The sequence below is a fragment of the Tachysurus fulvidraco genome, chromosome 12 (genome assembly GCF_022655615.1).
Source record: "Tachysurus fulvidraco isolate hzauxx_2018 chromosome 12, HZAU_PFXX_2.0, whole genome shotgun sequence".
In the NCBI taxonomy this organism is placed as follows: Eukaryota; Metazoa; Chordata; class Actinopteri; order Siluriformes; family Bagridae; genus Tachysurus; species Tachysurus fulvidraco.
In genome coordinates, this window is record NC_062529.1 from 5,718,067 (window position 1) to 5,741,488 (window position 23,422).

The 23,422-nt window shown below is 41.3% G+C and overlaps 1 protein-coding gene across 5 annotated transcripts; it reads left to right on the top strand.

The window, feature by feature from the left end:
- The first annotated feature begins 17 nt into the window (after positions 1 to 17).
- On the top strand, positions 18 to 15,984 carry LOC113660316 (MAPK/MAK/MRK overlapping kinase). Of its 5 annotated transcripts, none has more exons than XM_027173704.2 (12): positions 18 to 447; positions 1,076 to 1,190; positions 1,485 to 1,574; positions 1,685 to 1,755; positions 2,225 to 2,303; positions 2,438 to 2,486; positions 2,605 to 2,783; positions 2,887 to 2,988; positions 3,525 to 3,698; positions 13,499 to 13,619; positions 15,493 to 15,690; positions 15,796 to 15,984. In XM_027173704.2, exons 1-12 carry the CDS (start codon positions 288 to 290, stop codon positions 15,871 to 15,873), a joined length of 1,416 nt encoding a protein of 471 aa, XP_027029505.1. In that variant the 5' UTR covers positions 18 to 287; the 3' UTR covers positions 15,874 to 15,984. The 5 variants fall into 5 exon arrangements, with proteins under 5 accessions (XP_027029505.1, XP_027029506.1, XP_027029509.1 ...); XM_027173705.2 differs by having other exon boundaries at positions 15,496 to 15,690; XM_027173708.2 differs by lacking the exon at positions 18 to 447 and adding an exon at positions 660 to 851 and having other exon boundaries at positions 1,053 to 1,190.
- The last annotated feature ends 7,438 nt before the right edge of the window (positions 15,985 to 23,422 follow it).

Sequence of the window (23,422 nt, forward strand, 5' to 3'; positions counted from 1 at the left end):
GGGAGATGTGTGGAGAAGGTGGTCAATCATAAATACCGAGAGAACCGTATTAATATCTAACAATTACTGCACCGTGCACCAGGGCCCTAGCTTATTTTAGGCGAATTTGTGCTTCAGTTCAAACTATTTTATGAGAGTGTTGTTGAAATTTATTGAAAATCACGTAATAAGTAAAATTATTGTGTAATACATAACTCAGATATTAGATATATTATCGGAATAATGCCACTAAAAACGGGATCATCAGGAAATGTTGGGACTGAAACTGGACTTTAACGACATTTCTAATGGTTTTGGACATTTTCTTTTCACGCTTATACTGTTGTAATGAGAATCGGTTGGGTTTTGGGTTCAGTGGAAACCGATCAATGCATCAGATGGACAACAAGCAGCAGCATCAGCGCTCACAAGCTGAGCTCAAGCTCACACATCATCTCTCCAGACAAGGTGTGTTTACTTATTAACATCATGTCCACCGCCCTGACACGTTGTATACATGTCATAAATAATGTATACAGAGATACATGGGGCAATGCGTGATATAGAGCTTTGCATAACTGCACAGACTGTAGAGGAACATATGCTTATGCAGCTATATAATGTGTAGTGTGTTAAGTTTCCCATCTGGGATGGAGCACGGGTTAGAGTTCAGGCGCGCGCAGTTACCAAGGTTACTGTAGCCAGCGAACTAACATGGCGGCGGCCAGGAAGCGGTGCAAATATGAGGCTGCCAAGGACTCGAATTGAAAAGCAATCCAAGAGAATGTCGAATGTAGCGACAGTGATGTGTACAGTCAAACAACCTTTATTGCTCTTTCGGTACAGTCCGGGCTCGTACTAAAGAATGGACAGTAAGTCAAACACTGTTAAAACGTTTAATGAGTAATAACGCATTTAGTTTGTAAGTTATGCCCTGTATCCCGTTATAAATGATTCTCTCGCTAATGTTACATGCTATATAACGTAACCGGGTAGTTATTACAGACAAATAAATCCTGTTCATCACACAGTACACTTATAACCGCCATGTGACATGTTAGAAATGAACGCAGCTTTATTTCTGTGCACTGTGTAGATTACAAAGTAATAAAGAAAATCGGAGAAGGAACGTTTTCCGAAGTGACGAGGGTGCAAAACCTCAAGGACGGGAAACATTACGCCTGTAAAACAATGAAGCAGAGCATTAACAGGTACGCGTAGCTTTTAGTTCCTTCTTCTTTTTTGTGTGAAGTTTTAAGAGCTGCTCAAAGTCAAAGGCACACATACTAATCCCCATAACAGGTTAAGGGTCGCCATGGTGATGACCCAGGTCACCCAGGCAGAGTCGGCACGCGCTCATCAGCAATGAAAGGAACATATTTACTAGCTGAATAATTTCAAATTTATATCTAAATAATAGCTTTTTAAATTGTTTTATTTATTTATTTATTTTATTTTTTGAGATTTGTAATTAACCATTTAGCTCAACTAACTTCTGTACCCAGCCTGGAACAGGCACACAACCTCCGTGAGGTCCAAGCAATGAAGAGACTGAGATTTCATCCTAATATAGTCCAGCTTCATGAAATAATATTGTAAGTATTGTGTTGCAAAAAAAAAAAATTAATATCAGTTGTCATCTCTGGATTATTTTCATGTAGTTAATTTCAAAGGACTGATCTTAGCTCAATTATGTTCCTTTCAGTGACCGAGACACGAGGACCTTGTCTTTGATATGTGAACTTATGGAGATGAATATCTATGAGTTGATTAGAGGTATTTCATATCATTTTAATTTGAACAAGAATCAGAACATGATCAGAATGTGCTTGTTTAGCATCTAATTCCAAAGGCATTGCAGTAATATGGAGTTGGTTCCACAGTTGCTGCAAGAATAGCTTTCTTTGAAGGCTTTTCATTGGATTTTGGAATGTTGCTCTGGTGGTTCAGCCAAAGGCATTGTTTGTCCACAGGTTTGGGTTAGCCCCTTATGTCCAGTGACTGGAAATCATAATGTAGTATTCCAGTTTTTTGGAAGGTCCAAATATGGGGATCATAGTCAGGCATCCACATACTTTTAGTTGTACATTGTTTTTTTTTGTACATTACATTACTTTTAGTTGTATAATGTATGTATGGATGGATGAATAGATTAGATACATTAAAGGGTCTTTTTTTTTATAGGTTTTTTTAGTTATATTTTCTGCACATAGTAATTATGTGATTTACTTTTACACAACTGTAGGAAGACAGTATCCTTTACCTGAAAACAAAGCCAAAAACTACATGTATCAGCTTTGTAAAGCTCTGGACCATATGCACAGGTGTGTTCTATCATTGCTTTTCATTTACACATAAAGTACTTATTAATTTACTTGAATTTGTGTTTTTTACCCACATTAATTAATACATTTAAAAACACAAAGGTTGACTTTTTTTATGTTCTTCCTTTTTTAAGCAATGGGATTTTCCACAGAGACGTGAAACCAGAGAATATTTTAATTAAAGTAAGGAGAACCTAAAAATGTGAAAAATAGTTTAGTTATAAATTAAACCAACTCTTTGTGGATACTCTCTCTGAATACTTTTAAATACAAATTTACTCATGAATAATTTTCTTAATAGCATGATGTCCTGAAACTGGCAGACTTTGGCTCCTCTAGGAGTGTGTATTGCAAGCCTCCTCACACAGAATACATCTCTACGCGGTGGTACAGAGCTCCAGAGTGTCTGCTTACTGATGGCTACTACTCACTCAAAATGGACATGTGGAGTGCAGGCTGTGTGTTCTTTGAAATTCTCAGGTTGCTGTGCTGTGTTATTTATGCATTTATACATCCAGTATTCTAAAGACATTGCCATTCTTATTTGATTTGTAATATATTACTTTATCTCATTGTCTTCTAGCTTGAATCCTCTGTTTCCAGGTACTAATGAGGTGGATCAGGTGTCCAAAATTCATGATGTTTTTGGCACACCAGATAGCACAGTTCTCCAAAAGTTCAAACAGTGAGTTTGCACTTGTATTCTGACAATCTCTCCAGTTCAGCATGATTTTTCAAACCTTCCAAGAACTAGATGATCAACCAAACAGTTCAATAAACAGACCATGACCAAGATGCATAGCAGAATCAGGTGTTTTTACTCTCCTGAAAAGATACTAAAGGCCTACTTGCCTATCTACTTTGGAATTTCTGTGGATTCAATTAATATGAGGTATTTCATTAGGTGGAGACCTTAAACATTTGAAAGGTTTCTTGAAAAGGTTTATCCTGTATGCATGACAATGAATAAATGAAAATGAGTAATATTATAATAAAAAATTACAGTTATTCAGGATTGAATGTTAGTGGTGTGAGCTCAGAAGAACACTTACTGCCAGAGACTGGCACACAGTTTGAGGGTTCTGTGGTAATAGCAATATAATTTTGTATCTTCTAATCTTCACAAACATGCACTTTTTACATAGTTTATATGTTAGTATATTGTATGTTATATTTTTGTTAACATTTTAACATAATATATTTCTCTTCTTTATACTTAAGGTCTCGAGTGATGCCTTTCAATTTCTTGCCTCGGAAAGGCTGTGGGCTTTCTAAGATGCTCCCTCACTGCTCAGGTTCAAGCCTCTCTTTGCTCTATCAGATGCTGGCTTATGACCCAGATGAACGCATAAGTCCACGAGCAGCACTGCAGCATGCCTGTTTCAGAGAACTACGGTAAGGATCACTCGGCACACTGACACAGCAAAAAAGTAGATATAAGTATATAGCTGTTACAAGAAGAAACATTAATCCTAACAAAATACTGACCACACCGTCAATATGTGCTTGCAAATATAAAATATCATAACACTTTATGACACGTAATTATCAATATTACAGTGTACTATTATCTAGTATTTCACTGAAAAACAAAACTGCTCACTAATGACTTTCATGACAATTAATTATTACAATTAAACTTTTATTATATTTATTAACCAGGTTTTTTGGAAATAAAGTCAATTTGTGCATCATCATTACCTCATATTATTACAGTGATGTACCCATTCAGGCAGAAGTGTATTCATGAGGTCTAGTATTTATGTTAGTGGAGCAGGCCTGCTCTCCCTGTCACACCAACCTTGGCACAAATTTGTCTTTATACCACTCACTTTGTAAATGTGTTTGGGCTCTGCCCCCTAGTTCCAAGTAAAAGGCCCATATATGTGTGTGAAGTTCAGGTGTCTACCAGCAGACTGCAAGCTTCCAGCATCCAAACATTCCAGCTTACAAAATCTGTCTCGGTGTGTAAACCTTTCAGATCTATAGAGTAAGGTATTATAATTATGTAATCATCAAAAGCTTGAACTAGTGTAAGTGCAATTTTATTTTCTTTGGGAGTGGGACAGGTTAGGGGTTAGTGAAGCATTCACAAAAGAGACTTTTTTTGAAGATACTAAAGATTTTTGATGTAGCATAAGGGAGGCCCATTTGTTTCAGTAGTCTAACCATAAGACACGAAAAGCCTGGACTATTAGCTCTGAGACATGGTCAATTAGATAGTGTCTGATTTTCTTGATGTTATACAGAAATGCAGTCTGTAAAGTTCAAGAAAATCAATCCAAGGTTTCTGTCTGTCCTGATTGTCTTGAGTATGGTTGGGCCTAGCTGGGAATGTGAGGTTCTGGTGGATAAAGGGGCAGGTAGGGATGACAAGAAGCTCAGTGTTTGCCAAGTTGAGTTTATGATGGGGTCATTTATACAGTTAAATTATATCAGACAGGCAGGCAGAGAGGTGGGAGACTGAGGTACCATTAAGCTGGAATGTCAAATAGAGCTGAATGTTGTCAGCATAGCAGTAATAAGAGAAGCAATGAGACACAATCACAGCCCACAGAAATTATAATAATAGTATAAATATAAAGTATCTATTTAGGGATTTGAGGGATCTGCCTGCATTCTGCACATACATTCTGGTGATGCCTAGACTGGAGACATCTGATTATTCCCAGTGTCAAAGGCAGCAGAGTTGAAGAAAGATGAGGACAGATGTTGAGGATGATCTTGCTGGTAATAAGGCTTTAATGACTGGAAACAGGGTCTAGAAGAAGGGTTGTATTACAGCTAGCATAGAGAAGCTTTGAGAAATCAGTGTCTGATGCCCCTTTTCAACCAAGGCAGTTTGAGTGCTGGTTCGGAGCCAGAGCCTAATTTAAAATCAGTTCTTTCTTTTTCGACACCCTGAGCACCAGCTCTGAACCAGGAAAAGTGGTTCTTAAGTAGCATCAAAACGTTGCTGGTCTAGACTTAAGAACCGCTTGTGTCAGGAGCTGTGGGCGGGGCTACTGTTAGCACATTTGACAATGTACCTTAAGTATACCAAAGTTTAATACACTTTTACTTCACAGCAATATGATCAATTATCAGCACACATGATAGTAGGTAGCTACATGCTAAGGGTAACTCTTTTTTGGGTTATTCTCGATTGCAACCTCCATTTATACAAATTATATCGAGCCGCAGGTACACATTGGATTCGCCGCGTTTGGATGCCAATGTAGGTTTGCAAAGCCATGAACATTAACTTCGTTCCGCTTCCAGGTCATTCATACGCCTATTCTTCAAGTTCTAAATGTCGTTGTATTGGCTTCAGTATTGCCCTCTAAAGATGGGTTCCAGAAAAGAAGCCAAGAAAAGAAGCCAAGAAAAGAAACCAAGAAGAGTGCACAATATGGTGGGGCAACCACTTCATGACTTTGTTAGAAGGTGTAGTAAGTAGTACACGATGTGTAAGGCCATGGAGAAAGACTCAAGAGACAGAGTAGAATTTTACTAGAGTTCTGTGCCCCCATTTATTCAGTCCATGCTTTTCAGCATGCTTCCAATACTATGCAGAAAATGGCTACACATTCAGCTTAGGTTTAAGTTCCTGCTTCTTGGTGTGTGTGTGTGTGTGTGTGTCAGTCTCACACTTCAAATTTTTGCTAGTGAATTAGAGGAGCCTTTGAAATAATAAACACTTAATAAGAAACTTGCAATAATAAGACACAGGTGAGAATTTTCACATATTACCTGCTGGTTTGACCCGCCATTTCTCTGTCTGCCTACGATGCTTGACCACAACCCTGCTGCCACATGCCCCTACTACTCCACTCAGGTCACCGAATCCCCCCTATGTGCACCCACAAATCTGTGGACCACCACAAATTTAAATGGCTGAAGTGCCAAGTGCCAACAAGTGATCCTTACATTGGCATCCTTCATGTAGTGGGTTGTAATCAGAAAAAGAGGTACAAGGGTGCACAAGCAGGTAGTATAGGACAGTGACATCTACTTGATGACCAGACTTTACTTGATTGTGCTGTACTAACCCTAACCTTCAACAAGATCTTCTGGTTGATGTACAGCATGGGGCACTGCTCCCCACCTGGGATAAAGCCTGTCCATCTGTGTCTGTCTATAGAACAAAAGGGAGAGAAAGGTCAAGTGATTGCAACAGCAAAACCCTGACATAGCTGCTTTAACCTTGCAAAGTTCTGTTTACATGTTTCTATACACTGGACCTTGTCAGAAACAAGGAATTGATTTATGCTGTTTTGTCTTGGGTCTCAAGTAGGCCACAATCACTGCTGTCTTATAAGTTTGGTGATGCGCCTGCCCGTGGTCCAAGTGAAAGCCAAGATGTGATACTGCCACAATTCTTTGGATAATTCTTTGAGTTTATTGTAAATCCTGCCCCTCTCAAGGATCTTACACTAGCCCTCAGATGTTGTAGATGCTGCTGCCAATCACTACTATAAATGATCAGACGGTGTCATTAAGGATAAGGATGGGTTCCATTTCAAGTCTGGTTCCTCTTAAGGTTTATTCCTAATATCCATCCATCCATTTTCCATCCATTTTCTACCGCTTATCCGGGGCCGGGTCGCGGGGGCAGCAGTCTAAGCAGGGATGCCCAGACTTCCCTCTCCCCAGACACTTCCTCCAGCTCTTCCGGGGGAATACTGAGGCGTTCCCAGGCCAGCCGAGAGACATAGTCCCTCCAGCGTGTCCTAGGTCTTCCCCGGGGCCTCCTCCCGGTTGGACATGCCCGGAACACCTCCCCAGGGAGGCGTCCAGGAGGCATCCGACACAGATGCCCGAGCCACCTCAGCTGACCCCTCTCAATGTGGAGGAGCAGCGGCTCTACTCTGAGCTCCTCCCGAGTGACTGAGCTCCTCACCCTATCTCTAAGGGTGCGCCCAGCCACTCTGCGGAGGAAACTCATTTCGGCCGCCTGTATCCGGGATCTTGTCCTTTCGGTCATGACCCAAAGCTCATGGCCATAGGTGAGGGTAGGAACGTAGATCGACTGGTAAATAGAGAGCTTCGCCTTGCGGCTCAGCTCTTTCTTCACCACAACAGATCGGTATATCGACCGCATCACTGCGGAAGATACACCGATCCGCCTGTCGACCTCCCGCTCCATCCTTCCCTCACTCGTGAACAGGACCCCAAGATACTTAAACTCCTCCACTTGAGGCAGGAACTCTCCACCAACCTGAAGAGGGCAAGCCACCCTTTTCCGGCTGAGAACCATGGCCTCGGACTTGGAGGTGCTGATTCTCATCCCCGCCGCTTCACACTCGGCTGCAAACCGTCCCAGTGCATGCTGAAGGTCCTGATTTGAAGAAGCCAACAGGACAACATCATCTGCAAAAAGCAGAGACGAAATCCTGTGGTCCCCAAACCTGACTCCCTCCGGCCCCCGACTGCGCCTAGAAATCCTGTCCATATAAATAATGAACAGGACCGGTGACAAAGGGCAGCCCTGCCGGAGTCCAACATGCACCGGGAACAAGTCTGACTTACACCCGGCAATGCGAACCAAACTCCTGCTCCGGTCATATAGGGACCGGACAGCCCTTAACAGAGGGCCCCGGACCCCATACTCCCAGAGCACCCCCCACAGGCCATCACGAGGGACACAGTCAAATGCCTTCTCCAGATCCACAAAACACATGTGGACTGGTTGGGCAAACTCCCATGAACCCTCCAGCAACCTGGTGAGGGTATAGAGATGGTCCAGTGTTCCACGACCAGGACGAAACCCGCATTGTTCCTCCTGAATCCAAGGTTCGACTATCGGCCGAATTCTCCTCTCCAGTACACTGGCATAGACTTTTCTGGGGAGGCTGAGGAGTGTGATCCCCCTATAGTTGGAACACACCCTCCGGTCCCCCTTCTTAAACAGAGGGACCACCACCCCAGTCTGCCAGTCCAGAGGCACTGTCCCCAACCGCCACGCGATGTTGCAGAGGCGTGTCAGCCAAGACAGCCCCACAACATCCAGAGACTTAAGGTACTCAGGGCGGATCTCATCCACCCCCGGTGCCTTGCCACTGAGGAGCTTCTCAACTACCTCAGTGACCTCAGCTTGGGGGATCGACGAGTCCACAACCGAGCCCTCCACCTCTGCTTCCTCAATGGAAGACATGTTGGTGGGGTTGAGGAGATCCTCGAAGTACTCCTTCCACCGTCCGAGGATGTCACCAGTCGAAGTCAGCAGATTCCCACTCCCACTGTAAACAGTGTGAGCAGGGCACTGCTTCCCCCTCCTGAGACGCCGGACGGTTTGCCAGAATTTCTTCGAGGCCAACCGATAGTCCTTCTCCATGGCCTCACCGAACTCCTCCCAGACCCGAGTTTTTGCCTCTGCAACCAACCGGGCTGAAGCTCGCTTGGCCCTCCGGTAACTATCAGCTGCCTCCGGAGTCCCCCGAGCCAACCAGGCTCGATAGGACTCCTTCTTCAGCTTGACGGCATCCCTTACTTCCGGGGTCCACCACCGGGTTCGGGGATTGCCACCACGACAGGCACCGGAGGCCTTACGGCCACAGCTCCGTGCGGCTGCATCAACAATGGAGGTGGAGAACATGGTCCACTCGGACTCAATGTCTCCAACCTCCCTCGGGATCTGGTTGAAGCTCTGCCGGAGGTAAGAGTTGAAGATCTCTCTGACAGGAGACTCTGCCAAACGTTCCCAACGGACCCTCACAGTACGTTTGGGTCTGCCAAGTCTGTCCAACTTCCTCCCCTGCCATCGGACCCAACTCACCACCAGGTGGTGATCAGTTGACAGCTCCGCCCCTCTCTTTACCCGAGTGTCCAAGACATACGGCCGGAGGTCAGATGAAACAACCACAAAGTCGATCATCGACTTCCGACCTAGGGTGTCCTGGTGCCATGTGTACTGATGGACACCCTTATGCTTGAACATGGTGTTTGTTATGGATAAACTGTGACTAGCACAGAAGTCCAATAACAGAACACCACTCGGGTTCAGTTCGGGGGGGCCGTTCCTCCCAATCACGCCCCTCCAGGTGTCACTGTCGCTGCCCACGTGAGCGTTGAAGTCCCCCAGTAGAACGACGGAGTCCCCAGTCGGGGCACTTTCTAGCACCCCTTCCAGAGACGCCAAGAAGGTCGGGTACTCTACACTGCCATTTGGCCCATAAGCACAAATAACAGTGAGAGACCTCTCCCCGACCCGAAGGCGCAGGGAAACGACCCTCTCGTTCACCGGGGTGAACTCCAACACATGGCTGCTGAGCTGGGGGGCTATGAGCAAGGCTCTCGAGGAGTTGGGTTCCAGAGCCCAAGCTGTGCGTGGAGGCGAGCCCAACTATCTCTAGTCGGTATCTCTCAACCTCCCGCACCAGCTCAGGCTCCTTCCCCCCCAGCGAGGTGACATTCCATGTCCCTAGAGTCAGATTCCATGTCCGGAGATTGGGTCGCCGAGGCTCCCGCCTTCGACTGCCACCCAATCCACATTGCACCAGCCCCTTACGGTTTCTCCTGCAGGTGGTGGGCCCACAGGAGATCGGCCCCACGTCGCTCCTTCGGGCTGAGCCCGGCCGGGCCCCGTGGGGTAAGACCCGGCCACCAGGCGCTCGCATGCGAGCCCCAACCCCGGGTCTGGCTCCAGGGTGGGGCCCCGGTTGCGCCATACCGGGCGACGTCACGGACCTTGTTATTATTTTCTTCATAAAGGGTTTTCCTAATATCATTTTATGGAATTTTTTTCTTGTCAGCATTGCCTCCAGCTTGTTTCTTTGGGATTTGTATAAACTTACATTTTAAACTTCATCATTTTAATCTGAATCTTTACATTCCTGTAAAACTGTTTTGTAACAGTGTCTTTATTACCAACACTATACAAAAAAAAAAAAAACTGAATTGAATTATATCTTCTAAGTAAGCAGCACATACAAATTTTACAGACTGAGGCTTCTGTCCATAATATGTTGAAACATTTCTAGTGCTTCAACCTCACCCAAATGAAAGGGTGAAAAAGAGGTGTGGAAAATTTATTTATTTTTTCCTCAAAATAAAGGAAACAGCCAAAACTCCTAGGTTAACATAGCTTTAAGTTTGTCCTGTGTTTACGGTGCCGGTAGAGGTGTCTGTGTACAATGAAACCTAGAGGAGTTTATTTTTGTTGCTCTGTGTGGTCCGTGTAACCTGGTACAGGTGTAAAAAACACCAGAAAATTCCCCTTTCAATTTACAAGTGACAAGTGACATGACATATGGCTAAGTATGTTGAACCATACTCAGAATTCGTTCTCTGCATTTTATGGAATAAAAACACTGTCAATAATAATCGTACGTAATTCAAAGCATTTGTGTGTAAATTTTAGTTTTGCGGAGTTGGATCCCAAAATTTACGGCCACGACAGTTTACAGATACGAGATTTAGTGTGTTTGTTCAAATACAACTCCAAAATGTACGACTATGACAGTTTACACACACAACGCTTGTTTTCACAACACCTCTTTTTCACACACGAAAACGGTCTGCGAAACAACTGTCAAAAAATACGTCATCACGTTCACAGGCATTACTATCCGAGGGAAGATGAATCGATTCCACGAAGTGCGCATGCGCCCCGCCCTCTTTTAAACCACTGGCGCTGAAATGGCGGATCTTTGGTAGAAGTGAAATTGCAATCTAGGAGTAGTGATTCACCAAACCTCTCTTATTGCAGTCACACACATTTCTTCTGATTCTATTTTGTAGTAACGAAGATGCTTAGTGGAAATATAACGGATTAAAAGTATACATTTTATCTAGGAAATGTAGTGGAGTAAAAGTGAAAGTTGACATAAATTTAAATAGCGAAGTAAAGTACAGATACGTGAAATTAAGTGTTATCAATTTTTATCAATTATTAAGTGTTAGCAATTTTAAGTGTTAACTTACTAACAGCTGTGTACATGCACTGGAATACACAGGTCATGCAATATGTGTTCACTGCTTAAGTGTTAAAGTCATATTTTATTGTTTATCAGGTTCCATTAGGTGACATCTTGCACTCAGCCCAGAATCTGGTGTCGATGTTGACCAACACCTTAAGTGTTGGACAACAGAAAATGGGGAACCAGTCCAATATCAGTGGACAGTCAGCACAAGTAAGAAGGTCCAAGTCAAATGGGCAGTCAGTGCAGCAGGAAATGGCTAGGTGTGTGTGTGTGTGTGTGTGTGTGTGTGTCTTTTATGTAGGCCTATCTCATCACGCTACAGACTGCAGTGATGACCTCCTAAACAGCTGTATTCTTTAAGCACCTAATGTAACCTTACTCTGAGAGCTAATCTTACTTACTATAGTTAACCTATATCTGTAATATTACTCCTCTCTGTTATTAGTGATAACTAACCCTTAAACATGCCCGAATTTGGAAGGAAAAAACAACTTACCCGAGACGATGAGTGAGCGCTTGGATGCTGATCCGCCATTTTGGCGCCAGTGGTTTAAAAGAGGGCGGGGCGCATGCGCACTTCGTGGAATCGATTCATCTTCCCTCGGATAGTAATGCCTGTGAACGTGATGACGTATTTTTGACAGTTGTTTCGCAGACCGTTTTCGTGTGTGAAAAAGAGGTGTTGTGAAAACAAGCGTTGTGTGTGTAAACTGTGATAGTCGTACATTTTGGAGTTGTATTTGAACAAACACACTAAATCTCGTCTCTGTAAACTGTTGTGGCCGTAAATTTTGGGATCCAACTTCGCAAAATTAAAATTTACACACAAATGCTTTGAATTACGTACGATTATTATTGACAGTGTTTTTATTCCATACATTTGACCCATCCGAAGTGCACACACACAGCAGTGAACACACACACACACCGTGAACACACACCCGGTGCCAGTGAACACACACACACACCGTGAACACACACTCGGAGCAGTGGACAGCCATTTATGCCGAGGCGCCCGTGGAGCAGTTGGGGGGTTCAGTGCCTTGCTCAAGGGCACCTCAGTCGTGGCCGGCCCGAGACTCGGACCCACAACCTTATGATTATGAGTCAGACTCTCTAACCATTAGGCCACGACTTGCCCCACCAACGGGTGCTCACTGGGAGAGGGAGAGGTGGTATCCACAGTGTGAATTGAGCTTCACCTTTTAGATTTACCTCCAGTCCTAATTCATCCCTCTTGAGAGCTTCAACCCTAGAGCCACAGGAACTGCCTCTCTCTGTGGTTTCAGGAGATCGGGGTGGTAGCTAACTGGTAGCAACTGCATACAACCATGCTTCTAACCAGCACAAGAAACTCTGCCTAGTCCTGGTAGACATGGGAGGTTCTCCTGTGTGGAGAAGGGGGACAATAGAGATTGAAGAGAAAGAGACAGAAAGAGAAAAGACCAAAGAGCTGCTTGCTGCTGTGGATGCCATCAGTTGATCCTCTGTTTGCTGGGTGGCTTTGTTTAGGGAATGGAATTGAAGCCACATGAACTACAGTGGAGGGCATGGTGGCTTAGTGATTAACATGTTCGCCTAACATCTCCAGGGTTGGGGGTTCGATTCCTGCCTCCGCCTTGTGTGTGTGGAGTTTGCATGTTCTCCCCGTGCCTTGAGGGTTTTCTCCGGGTATCCGGTTTCCTCCCCCGGTCCAAAGACATGCATGGTAGGTTGATTAGCATCTCTGGAAATTTGTCCGTAGTGTGTGATTGTGTGAGTGAATGAGAGAGTGTGTGTGCCCTGCGATGGGTTGGCACTCCGTCCAGGGTGTATCCTGCCTTAATGCCCGATGACGCCTGAGATAGGCACAGGCTCCCCATGAACCAAGAGTTCAGATAAGTGGTAGAAAATGAATGAATGAACTACAGTGCCAACAGATTGAGCATTCCATTAGTGCCCTGCTCCTCTGCCATTAGTTGTACTGCATAGACAAATGTTTGGCTGACCTGTGCCAGCACTAGCTGAGTCACCACCAACAGCAAGGGGAGGAGATCCTTCAGCCATTTCCTTACAGCTGCTACATGCTCAAAGAGCCATCATTGGCTCACAGAATCTACTGAGAGGAAAACACACACATTTGGAGATTACAGCTAATAAACCTAGTGGTTCAGCAGGCATTACTGAGTGCCTCCTCATGACCAAGCCCCCATTTTTGCATTACCAAATCCGAATGAACTAACTGCCGAATCGTACAATGTGCAAGACTAATATGTTAAATATAAGACCCATTGTGTGTGATTTTGTTCCTAGACTGTCAGAAAGGAGAGCTCTAGGGCTTCACAGGACTATTGGAACTATGGAAGATAGCAGCAGCAGGACTCCAGGATCAGTAGAGCAATTCTGGCGCAATACTCGACAAGGGAGACGCCAGGTTTGTTGTTTTATCTGCTTTACCTACAACAGTTACCATAAACCTCATTCAGAACTTAGAATTTGAAACCTAAATTTAGCTGTAGTTAATATTTGGTTTTATTTGAAACTAATATAAACTTTTGAATTAATGTTTTTTTTTTTTTACATTCAATTTAAGTTTTCAATTCAAGTTTATTTGTATAGCACTTTTTACAATGGGCTTTGTCTCAAAGCAGCTTTACAGAACATAAACATAGAACAGAAGGTAAACATAAAGAGAAATATAGAGAATTAATGTAGTAAAAATTCAAGATATAAATAGTTCAGTGTGTATGTATGTATGTATATGTATTTATCCCCAATGAGCAAGTCTGAGGTGACTCAGGCAGCAGTGGCAAGGAAAAACTCCCTTAAATTGGTAAGGAAGAAACCTTGAGAGGAACCAGACTCAAAGGGAAACCCATCCTCATATGGGTGACATTAGAGGGTGTGATTACAAATATACAGTCAAACAAATGTTGAATTGGTGTAAAGATCACATGGAGTTCAGATCTCCTCTTGGTATCATAGAGTCCAACTGGAGCTGGTAGATCTGTAGATGTCTCAGGATTCTCAGAGTCAGTCTCATCACAGTGGAGGTCCAAAATCTTCATCGCACGGAAGATGATCAGAGCTGGTACAATGTCTGGATGCCTCGGGATGGGTGTGAAAGAGAAAAGCAGTGTAGAGGGATTAACATATCTGCTGTTCATAAAAATGTGCAAGTCTAATGTAATGGTGCATAAGTTTATGGGATGTATTATGTGTGTGTATGCCTGACTAAAAAGATGAGTTATTAATCTGCTTTTGAACTTGGAAAGTGTGTCTGAGCTCCGAACACTATCAGGAAGACTGTTCCAAAGTTTGGGAGCTAAATAAGAAAACTCTACCGCCTTTAGTAGACTTAGATATTCTGGGAACTACCAGAAGTCCTGAGTTTTGTGATCACATAGAATGTGAAGGATTGTAACGTGTTAGAAGACTAGTTAGATACATGGGAGCTAAACCATTAAGAGCCTTGTATGTAAGTAACAGCAGTTTATAATCAATTCTAAGCTTAACAGGTAGCCAGTGTAGAGATGATAAAATTGGGGTTATATGATCATATTTTTTTGTCCTAGTGAGAACTCTGGCAGCTGCATTTTGGACTAATTGTAACCTACTGTATTTATTAAAGATGCAGGACAACCACCTTGTAATGCATTACAATAGTCCAGTCATGAATGCATGAACTAGCTTCTCAGCATCAGATACAGACAGGATGTTTCTCAGCTTGGCAATGTTTCTAAGGTGAAAGAAGGCTGTTTTTGTAGCATGGGCGATATGATTTTCAAAACACAGGTTGCTGTCTAATATAACACACAGGTCTTTCACTGTTGAGCTACTAGTTACAGAACATCCCTCTAAATGGAAGTTAAATTGTGAGAGCTTCTGTGTACTGGTTTTTGGACCTATAAGTATTTCTGTCTTATCAGAGTTTAACAACAGAAAGTTGCAGCTCATCCAGTCTTTTAGGTCTCTAAGGCATTGAGTTAATTTGGACACTTTGGCTATTTCATCTGGTTTTGATGAGATATATAACTGTGTATCATCAGCATAACAGTGCAAACTAATCCCATGTCTTCTAATAATGTTCCCTAATGGAAGCATGTATATTAAGAAAAGCAGAGGTCCTAGAACTGATCCTTGAAAACGATCAGAAATGTTTTGCTGATAAAAACATGAAATTTGTTTTGTTGCATTTGTGTAAAAGAATCTGAGAAAAGAGACCATTTTGTTAACATCTTATTTACAAACAACAAAAAAAAAATAGATATGATGACGTGGTAATTTTGGCTGCCATCATTTTTCAGCAGCAGCTAAAGCATGTAGCCGAACCACTCAGCAGACGTGTTTTGCCTAGTTATCCTATGGAGCTCCCAAAGCTGAACGTGGCATTACCCACTCCTAAAGTGCCCTACCCTGTGTCCAGTCTGCCTGCATTGGCCATTCCACACAAGAGGTTGCTGCCAGCCATCACCTCCAGAAAGTGCCATTCTCGCTCAGTGAAGGTAAATGCTGTCAATAATCTGTATGTATAGAATTTTCTGGGGTACTAGTTATTCCCTTTCACCTTAAGGTTGTGTTATTATTTTTGTTTATTGACATTTTTACAGCCCAGAGAAGAGCCACACCGCTCAGCTTTAAAGAGCTACTACATGCCTCCGCTGGAGAGAAAAGGTGGAGGTTACTGAAGTCCAGCCCATGAATCAGCAACTGTGCATATAAACAATGTTCAAAAATATGTAAACAAAAAATGTATAAGATTTAAAATGTTGAAGTAAAAAAAAATGTCATTCTCTTGAGAGACACATTCCATCAAGTAACTCCAATCATATGGCCACAACTTTTCAGTTGCTCAAAGGTACATACAATAGTGCAATCTAGGGCTTTTCACACTTAACTGCAGGTAAAGGAAAGTTTCACAATTTTAAATTTGGGGTCTCTGTTGTTTGAGAAATGCTTCAGAAAACTCTGCTGGGCCGCCAAACAAAACAAAAACAAAACAAACGTGTAGCCAATGAGCAGAAAGGGGCATGTCTTGTCAATATGGGCAAAGAGAGTGTTCAGTGCGCATGTGTGACATTAGCAGAAAGCGGTTTTAACATTGACATGGCAGATAAAAACAAAGAAAGAAAGCAAAGAAAGACTTACGATAAGGCAAGAAGCAGGACCCGTGATAATATAGGATCAGCTTTCCAGCGCTGGAGAGAACTGAACATGAAACGGAGATAAACCTTTCATGTACAACACACAGTACTACAAAAACACATTTGTGTTACCATTGTATTACTCATTGAATTCATTTATTGAAAAAATATACCCTCGGTCAGCTCCCTCAGCAGGTTCCGCCACAATACTTGTCTGGGATATACTTGTCTGGTGTATGTGTGGGGCGGAGCTATCAAAACAGGGGTGGGACCCATTTGTGTTAGGGGCGTGTTTGTTTTGGTAATTTCAAATGTCAACATTGGCTTTCAAACAACGGAGACCCCACCTTTAATTTAGAAGCAGAGTAAGTACTGCTTTGTATAAAAACCTGCTCTGAAGCCGGGTTTAGCTATGCTTTTGCTATGTTAACCTTGCATTATGGTGCCAAACGTCTGAAGTGTTAGAACATTATGGCTTGGCAACAGACCCCTGATCAGAAATTGAACAGCACACACCTCATATCACATGAAAACCAGGATGTAGCAACACAGCTATTTAACCCCAGTGGCAAAACAGAGTGGCAAGAACACCACAAATGTGTGTGCCATAGTGAGAGGGAAATATGTCACATTAAAATTGGCAAAAGCTGCAAATCAGTAAACACCTGGTGAACTACACGACAAACCTAAACATCCCAAAAAAGAATTAAAAGCTATGAAAGCTAATAATACCTGCTTGGGCCCAAACGGCAGACCTTCCTTTTTCTTCACTGATGTGAAAGCATGAGAAAAGGTGTTATTTAAGACATTTTACCGGTTATATTCTGTAATTATTCAATCATGTTTGTTAACACTCAAATATGCAAATAAGAATGTTAACCCAGGCTTGTACAGTATGACATGTCAGATTATGTTATCTATGGTGGAGCTGACATTGAATGAACGGAGTCGAGTGGTCAAAACCCAAGATTAATTGTTAACCTGGTACAAATGGGTGCTTCATCCCTGTGCTGTGTCGGAATTTATTCTCCATTCACCATAAAGTGCACTTGGGCCTGTTTTCTTGCATTGACCAAATTGTCAGTGGGCAACTTGTATTCACTGGTTAGTTCACTGTAAACGGACCATACATGCAGTGCACAATCAATCAACACTGCTTCCTACATAGTAGTGTGTGTACTAAGTACACTAATAGGATATAGTAATATATGGAAGACCAGGGCGCAATTTAACACACTTTTTTTTAGCAGTTTTTTAGTTTCTAATTAAGTCTTCAAAGAATGTTTCTTCTTGCGTGATCTTGTTTTATGAAAGTAACTTTTTTCATTATTCAGCCTTAATGAATAGAAATGAAAAATTGCCATTTTAACCTTTGAGGGTTACATTGTAACATAACTATGTGACATCTTAAAATTCCCCTTTTAACAATTTAATCAGATATAATTAAATCCTTCAAAATAAAATATGTAAATAAGATTTATTAACTTAAATAATAAAAAAGGTTTAAATAAGAACATGGAGCAAAGGTGTTTTATTTTATTTTATTTTATTTTTATTTAAAATTCAAATGTTATTTGTCACATACATTAACATACACTGTATGATGCAGTGAAATGTGTTTTATGACTGTTCCTTTTAGTGAGAAGTAAATACAAATAAAAAATATTAAAATGTAGGTGCTATAAGAAAGATAAATATATATAAAAGATAAAATAAGGATAAATAAAAAAAAGTTAAAATAAAAACAGGTCTGTATAATTTACAATGAATGGGATGGACTGCGGAAGAGTATGTTATATATAATTTAGATCTATGGCATGTACATGTATAACACATTATGTGCAAAGTAAATTAATGTAAAGTGACCAGTGGGAGAAGCGTTCCATAGTGATGTGTGCAGTGTGCAAGGTACGGTGTGCAAAAGATGAAACCTGGTTCTAGGTGTTGGTTGAGGCCTCGTGTGGCCTGTGGGAAGAAGCTCCTCCTCATTCTCTCTGTGTTTACCTTCAGGGAACAGAAATGCTTTCCTGATTGCAACACAGAAAAGAGTCCATTGTTGGGATGGGTTCACAATCTTGGCTTTGGTCCAGCACTGCTTGCTCTAGATAGACTTCAGGTCAGGGAGCTCAGTGCGGATGATACTTTTGGCTGACCACACCACTCTCAGGAGAGCTCGTCTGTCCTTTTGGTGCTGTTTCCAAACCAGGTGTGATACTTTCCTTCAGGATGCTCTCAATCAACAATCAAGTGTAGAAGGTTCTTAGAACCTTAGGGGCATTTGAAAGTCTCTTAAGCCTCTGAGGTGGAAGAGACGCTGCCGAACCTTCTTTACCAGAGTGTTGATGTGACATGACCATGACAGGTCCTGCAAGATGTGAACACCAAATGTTCACTCTGTCCACTGGGGTCCCATTGATTGTTAGCAGCTGGTATTTTCTCTCCTGCTTTGTGCTCATGTCCACTATAAGTTCCTTTGTCCTGCTGCCATTGAGAAGGAGATTGTTCATCTGGCACCATGTCTCCAGGCTCTTAACCTCCGGTATTTATTGATTGATTGATTGCTTAATAACATATATTAGACTATCTATTAATTAGTCTAGGCATACATGATTCTTTCACTGTTTAACCCACTGCCTTTGGACACAAGCCATAGTACATGGCAGATGCATTCGAAAGGTACTGGCTAATACCTCCTAATCTTCTCGGAAAACCCCATATCCCTCCTGCCTCGTAATTTTTTTCCAAAGTGTGATAAATCTATGGATTTTCATATGACAGCAATAGGTTGCTCCTAGCTACACTTTTACTGACTTTTCCCCCCTTATTACTTTCTGTCCTGCCATTGAAAATACAGCAGCAGGCACACCTCTGTAGCTATTCTTTTCTTTGCCCTTTTCTCCTGCTGCAGTAAATAGAATCATAAAGGGAATTGTGTAAATTTACTTGTTTCCCAACTTCTCAACATGCCCTTTGTGCACAACTGAGATTTTGACCTGTCTACTTAATTCTGCAGGCTATATAACTTGTTTATATGTAAATAAATGTTATATTTCAGCCCTATTATTTACTATACTATATTTTACCCTCAAATAGATATCAGTGCTGACAGCTTCGTATATGTGGTTTTCGGACAAATTGATGAAATGATTCATGAAAATGAGTGTATTTGTACAGTATATGCACTATATAGTACTCTATAGCAGGTATTTCAGTGATGTTTACCTTTATAATAGTGAATGAGTGAACAATTTCATTTACAGCAGTTTTATACTTCCTGCATTTAGGTAATTGTGTAGGGGATCATGATAAAGTGGTTTGCGTTCATACAGGCATAGACTGTATTTCACTATGTATTCATGTTTGTGTGGAACGTGAACGTGTCCACAGGGGAAATAAATTTATATTATAGTATGTTGTCGATATCCTGCCATAAGTATTGTGGTTGTAAAAAAATAATATATCCGATTTATAGAATTGAATACAAAATGAAAAAAAAAACAAAAAAATACTTGGGATTAAAAAGAAAATTATATTTTAATTTCTCTTTAATTACTGAAATTACTGACATTGAAAATAAGAAATATACAACACTTTAAATCCCTACTTTAGGAAACATTTTACTTTTACTTGTATTTGTGAGAGGAAAAAATCTCATGAGAAATTCTCAGCAAAAGCATTTCTGAAGCTTTTCTACTGGGGTCATTTTATGCAAAATATGAAAGATAAAAATGCAGTAATATTGTATTTAATAATACATATATATGCATAATATATCATATTATATTAACATACACAGTACTGTGCAAAACTTTTAGGCAGGTGTGAAAATGTGCTATTAAAATAAGAATGCGTTTCAAAAATAGTATTAATATTTTATTTTTATTATCGAACAAAATGGAAAGTAAATAAACAGAAAAGAAATCCAAATCAATATTTGGTGTGACCACCAAAAAACAGACTTTGTACACAGTTTTTAACGGCACTCAGTAGGGAGGTTGTTCCAAACATACTGAAGAACTAACCAGCAGATCTTCTGAGGATGTAGGCTGCTTCAAATCCTTCTGTTTCTTCATGTAAACCAAGACAGACTCGATGAAGACTCGGTCAGTGCACAGTGGTGCCAAACCATTATTTCCAGGACTTCCAGGACAGTTCTGACGCTTGGAGTCAATGTCCTGCTGCAGAATAAATTTGGGGCCAATCAAATTAAAATGAAAATTTATTTGTACAGCGCTTTTAACAATTCCCATTGTCTCAAAGCAGCTTTACAGAAGTATAGAGACAGAAGAGAAAATTATATATATATATAATAAGAAGAAAAATAAAAGATTACATACAATTTAAGTTTAAAACTGACACTCTACAGTAAATAATGTAAATGTAAATAATGTAATTTCAACAACAGTGTAACCGAGTACTCCTGAGGAACTAATGGGTCGGAACAAACTCTGAGTTCACCATAGACCTAACAATAATTTCTTCTCGTCAATGTCTTCAAATGATTGTAGGCATTGGAGGTAATCAGATGCCTCTCTGATGGTACTGCATGATGGATAAGTATCTTTTATTTAAGCCTTTATTTCTCAGCACTGGACAACATTAATCCTGAACAAATCTCCAACTCCATTTGCAGAAATGCAGCCCCAACTTGCAACAAACCTCCACCATAATTCACTGTTGCCTGCAGCCACTCATTACTGTACTGATCTCTAGTCCTTTAGTAAACAACCAGCCTCCTGCTACAGCCAAATATTACAAATTTTGACTCATCACTACTAAGCAACTGCTGCCATTTTCCTGCACCCCAGTTCCTATGTTTTTGTACAGGTTTTGTTGAGTCAGTTAGCCTTGTTTACATGTCAGCTTTTTGGCTGCAATCCTTTCATGAAAACCACTTCTGCATAGTAGATGAGTGTACTTGGATCCCTCTGGTTTGCTCATGGCTGTACACCTTCAGATATCAAAGGGAAGTAAGCATGATGTGTCTTTCATCTGCTGCATTAAGTTTCCTTGCCAAAGCACTGCATCAACTGTCTTCAACATTGCACTTTTCTTTGTGCTTCTACAAAATAGCTTGAACAGCACATCCTGAAGCCCCAGTCTGCTTTAAAATCTTAGCCTGTGAGAGACCCTGCAGATCCAGTGTAACTACCTTGTGTCTTGTTGCTGTGCTCAGTAACAGTTTTTTTTTCTGGAATCACCCCTTCTATCTTGTGCTCCTGTTTTTTTGTTTTTTTGGGGTTTTTTTTGGTTTGGAAACATGTTTATGGGCAGAGGATTCTGAGGGCAAATGGATTCATATTAAATCTGTTGGACAACTGAGTTTGGATGCTAACGTTATCTAGATTTGATTAAAACTACATAGGCTGCCAAGTCATACAACAAAGGAGCATTTGCCCAATCTCATCAACAATACACAGTCATTCATGGTTAGGAACTTAGCAAACAAGACTGGTTATGTTCTCTGTGCGACAGACTCTTTCTCCCCGCTTAGTTGTGGCTAGTGTTTCAAGCAGAAGAGGAGAGTGCGTCCCTCTGACTGTTATGCCGCCCTTTGACAGAACATTGTATCTTGAAGGAGAAACCCTAACTGACAGTAGGGAAGAATTAGCTGTAGGAGAGAATTGGACTGAATTGGGGAGAGAATCAGAATCAGAATCAGGTTTATTGGCCAAGTATGTTGACACACACAAGGAATTTGGTTCCAGCAGTTGGTGACTCAAAAGTACAGACATAATGAACACAAACCCTAACAATGACCCTTTGAGAAGAGTTTTTCATTGTTTTTCACATGCCAGATGTTACATATAACACAGCAACACAAAGTGGTTGGGTTGGTGGACAGGTAAAGTGAGCATATCCCTAACGTACAAAAGATGGAACATGCTTTTTTCATGGTCATGATGGAATTCCCTGTGCCATGTATAAAAATATAAAGAGTTATATTTTTCAATTTAAATGACAACAAAACTGCAGGATTTTTGTGTATACACATTTATATACACAGTGAATGTATAGACTTTCATTGGTAACTTTATTAAGACCACTTATAGCCCTTCTAATTCATTTAAATTTCCCATCAGTATACGTCCATATCAGATATTAGAATAATAATATAATCTCAGTGACTTTGACCATGGTATGGTTATTTATATGATTATTTATATATATTATATCTATCTTTAAAGCTTTCCTTTTTCTTTATGCAGTCACTGCCAGTTAGGAACAGCTGTGCCCGACTCACTCATGCAATTATTGGGTCAGCAATCATGTGGCAGCAGCTCAATACATAAAATTGTGCAGACGCACGAGCTTCAGTTAATGCTCATGTCATACATCAGAAGCGGGAACATGTCAATGAAATTTGACCATAGCATGGTTGCTGATACCAGATGACTTTCAGAGACCACTATTTCCAACTGTGGTGAAGGATCTTTACACAGCACACTGATTCATGTGGCAGACTGACTACAACAGCAGAAACCACATCAGCTTCCACTGTTCCAATGTCAGTCAGCAGGGTACTGTGGGCATAGACTCACCAAAACTGGACAGCTGAACATCGGCAAAAGACCAGGCAACATTTTTCCACTTTTCAGCAGGATAAAAAGGAACTTAGAGAGAGAGAGAGAGAGAGAGAGAGAGAGAGAGAGAGAGAGAGAGTTCGAGTTCTAAATATCTATAATAAATAACTATCAATAAAGAGTGGAGACCTTGACCCAATATCTCGTGGGGTGCTTTCTGTAATTTTTGGTTAGATTAAACAATTATATTACTTCTGAAACCAGAATGCCTCTTGATGAGGCATAAAAGTAATCATAAAGGAGGTAATTAGCATTTGAACAAACCAGCAGGACCCCATTACCACACACACATGTAAAGAGATAAATATAACTTCTGCATCTGCCAAATGCCATTCATTTAACCAGTGTGTTCAGTTGTGTTGTGGAGATTCATTTAGCATCTCTGGGTGTTTTACAAAAGATTGGTTCTATACATCAGAGATACTATCTGGACTTGCTATTGATATGAATATTTTTACTTGACATCTCAATTTTTGTCCTTTAAATCCATCTTCCAAAGAATTTGAATG

Bases quoted from the DNA above. Each gene is read 5' to 3' on its own strand.
- LOC113660316 (XM_027173704.2), top strand. From the start codon at position 288: ATGGTTTTGGACATTTTCTTTTCACGCTTATACTGTTGTAATGAGAAT. The intron at 2,304-2,437 runs GTGTGTTCTATC...TCCTTTTTTAAG, and splicing joins GCTCTGGACCATATGCACAG to CAATGGGATTTTCCACAGAG. The intron at 3,699-13,498 runs GTAAGGATCACT...TTTTGTTCCTAG, and splicing joins GCCTGTTTCAGAGAACTACG to ACTGTCAGAAAGGAGAGCTC.